Source organism: Rhagoletis zephyria, unplaced genomic scaffold, assembly GCF_001687245.7.
Source record: "Rhagoletis zephyria isolate East Lansing unplaced genomic scaffold, Rhagoletis_zephyria_1.1 Rzeph_scaffold_23558, whole genome shotgun sequence".
Lineage (NCBI taxonomy): Eukaryota > Metazoa > Arthropoda > Insecta > Diptera > Tephritidae > Rhagoletis > Rhagoletis zephyria.
Window position 1 is genome coordinate 1 of NW_016180616.1, and position 6,670 is coordinate 6,670.

Sequence of the window (6,670 nt, forward strand, 5' to 3'; positions counted from 1 at the left end):
TTTGCAGGATGAAGATCTGACACCTGAGCAAATTGCAGGTTTGTTTTTCAACATAAATATCGTGTTTTCTTAAAGTGATGTGAATACATTTTTAGTGCTCCAGAAAGCTTTTAATAGCTTCGACCACCAGAAAACCGGTAGTATCCCTACGGAAATGGTGGCGGACATTCTGCGTTTGATGGGCCAACCCTTCGATAAGAAAATTTTGGAGGAACTCATCGATGAAGTTGATGAAGATAGTAAGTGATTAAATACTTTTGATTTCAAATTTTTAATTTTTGTATGAGACTAAAGTTCCTACAATTTTATTTGGAGTTTTATTTTGGGGATTATAAAATACTTTTTTTTTTTATATTTAGGCGTTACTACAGATACTGAATAGAAAAAATATCAACTTAAGGAAAAAAGGAATGTATTTTATCAAAGTCATGATTTTATTATTTTCAAAAAGAAAAGGACGAAATATGTCAAGTATTTTTGTGCGGAAAACTAATGGACATATTTTCTTTTTTATTTTTCGGCATTCAAAAAAAAAAAAATCGCTAGATATCATAAAAAAGCCCAAATTTGGTCATTTCTTTTCGCCTTAAAAAAAAAAAACAAAAAAAAATAAATCTTGAGGAATATTGATACACATGTACATATGTATTTTCTGCAATGAGAGAGGATTAATTTAGCGCAAACAGGTTTTTTCACAATGTTTTTTTTTAGATTTCAAAATCTAAAAATAACGTTTAAATAAAAATATAGCTTCAACAAAGTCCATTAATTTTCGCTTCGACGAAAAAATTTGTGTATCATCATGATTCACATACATATGGACCCAGTGGGAATTAGGAGCACGTAATAATACCTTATTAGCAACTTACTCTTCACCTGGCAGTCATTACCATTTCCCTGCCGAACGTCCCTTACTTTTACAAAGGCATGGCCGCCTTATGTAAGTAGGAATTTAGAATGTACATTTGGTATCAGACATACTTCTGAGCCGCTTTACAAAGTAAGTTACGTGTAATGCAGAGCAGTCGCTCGGAGTAGTTCGGCGCTTGGAAATAACTTCGGCTGCACGTTATTTTGCAACTGACAACGTAATGTGTCTTCGGAGGTGTTCATTTTGCCCTTTACTAGTAGATGACATTGGCCATGATGACAATTTTGGTACTAAAAACTGAAAGAAAACATGGCTTACCTCGCAAGGTGCTTACCTATTTTCCCAGTGGGGATGTGTATGCTTGCGTTTGTACGTGAATATTAGGGTGCTCCTTAAATTCCAACAACTAAATTTTATATGGGACAACACTTTATTTCGTTCTATTTACAAAATAAAGATATTCACGAAAGTTTTAAAGTTTTCAAATAAATTTAAGGGTCACTACCAGGGTTTTACAAAATTTAAATCTGTTAAAATTTACATATTATTGAAAATTATTTATATTAATTCATAGTCATCGCAAATGGATTCATCATGCAATATTAGGCTTCATAGACTGTCCTTTGTTTATTTTTTTTTTCGAAATAAGCACTTAAAATTTTCCTCTAAGTTTCAAGTTTACAAATAGATATCCTGAAAACTAAGAACAAGCTCATCTATAGAGGAGAGTTAATATGGCCTTCCAGAGCACAAAACGAATTCTTTTAATAAGATATGGCAACTATGTAAAATTTTAATACATGTTTTCAAACCCCGGTAGCGATCCTTAAAAATTATTTTAAACTTTTTTAAGGAACACCCTAATACATATGTATCTATCGTTCTTGTCTGGTTCCGATCCATGGAAAAATTTCTTACGGCTTTATACTCTTTGTACATATGTATGTAGGGATCACTCTCGAAAAGAGGTGCACATTCGCCACTACTTACTTTTCCCCATAAAAAAAAAATAAAAATAAAAAAAATAAAAATGAAACCGCATGAAAATAGCCATAATTATTTTGAAAAATTTCGCTAAATTTATTCCAAACAAATTTGTAAGGCACTTCAAGTAAAACTATCTTCTAAGGATATTGAGGGATACAAATTTCAAAGGACATCTTTCAACAACTTCAAACCGAAAGATCGTTAGTAAAAACCTTTTTTTGATTTTGCCTCACATTAATTTTTGGCTGGATATTCATGTTGACATAAGTATAAAGTAATTTCATAGATTTACTAGAAAATTAAAAATTTTTTAAAAACATTTGTTATTCTGCCTCGCATTAATTTTTGGCTTACTACTCGTGTTGTCATGCATATAATGTACTCTTATAGATTTACTCGAAAACTAAGAGCCCCCCCTCCCCCCTACGTTATCTTCATTACAGATTTTTGTTTTTTTTATTGGAAAATCAGTTCCATTTGAGCAAAGTATATAAGTAAATAATTTATTTTTATTAACTTATGTATTTAGTCATTCCTCGGACATTGATTTAGTTTTATTTTCTGTTAGCTGAGAAATTTTTTTTGCTTAATTTTTTCGTTTCCAGAATCAGGTCGTTTGGAGTTCGAAGAGTTCGTACAACTGGCTGCCAAATTTATCGTTGAAGAAGATTCTGAAGCTATGCAAAAGGAATTGCGCGAAGCCTTCCGTCTTTATGATAAACAAGGCAATGGCTTTATTCCTACATCTTGCTTAAAAGAAATTCTCAGAGAGTTGGACGATCAATTGACCGAAGCAGAGCTTGATATTATGATCGAGGAGATCGACTCGGATGGTTCTGGCACAGTGGACTTTGATGGTAAAAATATTGCTAAAAATCTGAACGTACTAGGGGTTGGATCCGTTTGTGTGTGTATGCGAGTGGGTCTTACGCGCTTCTAGAAGTAAGCTCATTCCATAAACTAATTTCTCCAGAAAAATAGACGATTCTACGGATTTGTAAATGGTCAAGTGCGTGTTGAGGGCAAAATGAAATTTTGGTTGAGCTCGGGTAGAGGGGAAATCAAAAGTTCAGGTTTCAGCACCAATTTTTGTCCGAAAAATCATGAGCGAAACAAGTTCAACGGTAAAATTATTAAATAAAAGTTATAAACAACGGCATTTAGTATGCCTCTAATTAATACACATATGTATGTATATAGATACATATACAAATATGCATACATAGTACGTATCTACATGTTTTACGAGCGACACTTTTATTGCCTCCGAATTTCGATTGAACACTGTCATTAGAAACGGCAACGGTTCATGTCGCCGGATGCGTAGGTGTTTTTGGACTGTACAATTTTCGTTTTGTTAATTAGCGTAGTTTGACTAATTAAAAACAGTTGATGTGTTGGGAAACAAAAATTAAGTGTATGTTAGCACTCGATGAGCAATAGGTATTGAGTTATTTTTGCTAGATTTCCTAGACATTTGGCTGTGCGACTTTTTTGCAGTAGATATCCAAAATTGTCAGTGGGCGTGCAAAATTGATGGAACTTTTCTTTCAAGAGATATGTATGTATTTACATACATTAGTATTGCTATGAATTTTTATTAGATTTCATAGATTTCACTAGTCAGAATCAGATCTAATTTAGATCGCTGATTCCGAGCATATTGTGTTACCACTTAATAGATTTTCTTGGAATGGTAAATTCAGGAAACCCTCATGAAGTTTTTAGGAAAAATTCTTGTTGGTAACAATGAATTTCCGAAGGCAATTGATGTCGACCCCCAAAGAGTTCAGCTAACTCATTAGGGTAGCAAGAATATTAACCGGAGTATGCACGGGTTTCCACCAGTCAGAAGGACTTTGCTATGACTTAAAGCGTTCAAAGACCAGCTCCCAGCTGCCTCTCTCCTTTGCGGATTTGCCTCAGTGGTTCATCGCAAGTGCGGACAGGTCCTTCTACACCTGCCTGGGCTCGTGAGTGCCCTTGCTCTCGTAGTTCATCAGTGGGTGTGGAGTTGAAGGAACTTTTCACCGGAGCGCCGTAATTCATGCGTACAACATGTCCAAGCCAGCTTAGTCGTTGTATGTCCATGTCGAAGAGTTTTTATGTGTTGCCAAGAGATACTTTGTGTTGCCCACGTTCACCGCTATACCAACCTCTTTTTAGCTTCTTTTTCTAAGCTGCAATAGGTGCTGCTGCAATTATTACTTAGTATGATGACGACGTTGAGAGAACGGCCCATTGCGGAATACCTCTACTCAGCTTACGCTGGGTGGGAGGTGCATGTAAGAGATAAGCCTAACTAAGTTGTTCCCGCCTTCGAGCTTGTTCAGCGCTATTATTATCGCCTCGCATAGCAGTCTGTATATCGAAAGCGAAGTTTTTGTCCTTAAAAGCTTTCTTTGTTAACAGATGTATGGAAAGCAGATTGTACTGCCCTTCTGTCAGGCATATATGTAGATACATTTTTAGTTTGGTAAAATAATTTTTAGAGGAATTTTTTAAGATAAAATGTGTACCAGGAAAAAAATTTATTAGCATTTTATAAGGGACGTGCTTATAATGAAATAATTTCAGTACAAATTGATAAAAAATTTATAATAACACTAGTAGCGGAACTACTAAGAGGGTTTTTTTTTTTATTCGAGTGCTTAAATGCGGGAAACACTGCAGAAACACACAGTCTTGCATATGTTTGTATAAGTGAAACCATTTGTACACAGACACATATATACACATATGTATACATTATGGTGGTCCAAAAAAAGTAATGCTCTCACCCCTAGGTGGGTTCTATACCGAAAAATTTTACCCCTTTTTTAATTTGAGATAAAAAATATTTAGAGGTAGCTCAAAGCGCTCAGATTTTTCCTTGTATTTTATACGAAAAAAACAGTTTTTCGTAGAATTCTTGAAAATCAATACTTTCCGAGCGGAAAACTCTGTTTCTTTCAGGAGAATTCCCAATAATAATACATGATACCCAATTGTTTATTTAAACAGTTTTTAATATATGCTTTTTGTTATATAGGTAAAAACCTAAAAAATGCAACGGGGACCCATAAATAATCTTTAGCATTAAAAAATGGTAAAATAAACAATTGTCTATTATTATTGAAAGTCTCCTTGTTTCTCACAAAGGTTTTCGATCGAAAAATATTGATTTTCAAGAATTCTCTACTATTTTTACGAGAAATTGTTTTTTTTTCGTATAAGACTAGATCGGTGTCACCCGCTTCGCTGAGTGTATGAAATTTCTACGTGCTACATTAGGCGTAATTTATTTTATTGAAACTCAACATACTTAAAATATGCGAAAATCAGGAGACTTTAAATTTTTTAAATATCTTCAAAATTTTCTCTCTTGTGATACTTTTTCTTACGAATGTACATGAAAATTTTTAATTTTACATTTTAAACCGTTAATTCCTATAATTCAAATTGAATGTGAATTTTTAAACATGTGGAGTCCCTGCTACACATATGTTGCATAGAAATAACGCCTTTTCAAGACTCTTCCGATTAAAACCTATATTGTAATAACTCATTAAACATAATATAATTGTATTCGAACTCAGATTTAAAACAGGTGGCAACCTTCTTCGAAATATTTTCCCATTAAAACCCTATTAATTCCCTCTTATCTGACGTCCATATTGTGATACATATTCCAATTATCAAATTCCTTTAATTCAAAAGAATTTGATTTTCAAACAGGTGCCCATCCTCATACATGTAGGTTAGGACTAAAACCCTTTCGATTTATACCCGTATTGAAGTAATTAATTTAAATTAAATGAAATAAATTTTTAAACGGGTGGCACCGCTTGTAAAACACCTCAGTAATATTTTAAATGTTCAATCTGAAGGTTTCTTAGCAGTCTTTCATAAGACACCCATATATAAATTTTTCAGATAGCTTGCTAATAATTAATTTAAATTTATCTTTTCGAACAGGTGGCAACCCTTTCCAAAATACTTTCAAACTACAACTTTTTAAGCCTCTTGTCATCCATTCTTTACAATAATCTTCAAATGAATTATTCCCTTAATTCAAGTCGAATTTATCTGTATCTATACTATTTATGTATATGTATCTATACCAAGTTCCTGTAGTCTATGAAAAATATTTTCTGATATATGATGTGCGGTATGAAAACTCCGTTTTATGGGAAGTGCAGGGTTATATTTTTCTGGTATAGGGGGTGAGAGCTTTAAAATTCCGACTTTACTTTTTTTTGGACCACCGTAGTATACATTCATATCTACATTATTGCATACATATTTCTATTTATTTATTATTATTATTCTAAAATTTTACTTTATTATTGCAGAGTTCATGGAAATGATGACAGGAGAGTAAAATTAAATTCGAAAGGGTGTGTATTGTCGTCGTCACCAAGCTATCCGATTGATATTTGGGATATACTGCGAACACGCCAATAGAAAGTTGCATAATTGCTTGCCACTGGCGGGTGTCAATCATTCACTCATATACATATTCAATATATAAATTTGTACATAATATGTATGTACGTATACTGTTGAGGCTTCAATTGTTATACTAACCATTGTCTCTCATAGAAAATTAAATATTTTGGGTTTAAGATTTCGCTATTTGTTTATTTGTATACTGAAATTTGGTAATCATACTTTAAACGTATACATACACCCATATTTGTAAAATATTGTATCTACTTCATACGCCATAAACATATCTTTGGTGTTTACCAAATATGTTGCCCATAAAACTAAAAAAACTTACGCATCTATACATATAATAAAATTGTAACAGGTCGATGTCTGTACATT

General features: G+C 33.1%; 1 protein-coding gene across 1 annotated transcript; it reads left to right on the forward strand.

Annotated features, from left to right (window-relative positions):
• Positions 1-4: 4 nt before the first annotated feature.
• Positions 5-6,630, forward strand: LOC108381732 (troponin C; the record flags this gene model as incomplete). Its single annotated transcript, XM_017638139.1, has 4 exons — positions 5-38; positions 96-239; positions 2,464-2,715; positions 6,193-6,630. Coding segments are annotated over 4 exons (459 nt in total), but the record flags the coding sequence as incomplete, so codon positions are not given.
• Between the last annotated feature and the right edge of the window lie 40 nt (positions 6,631-6,670).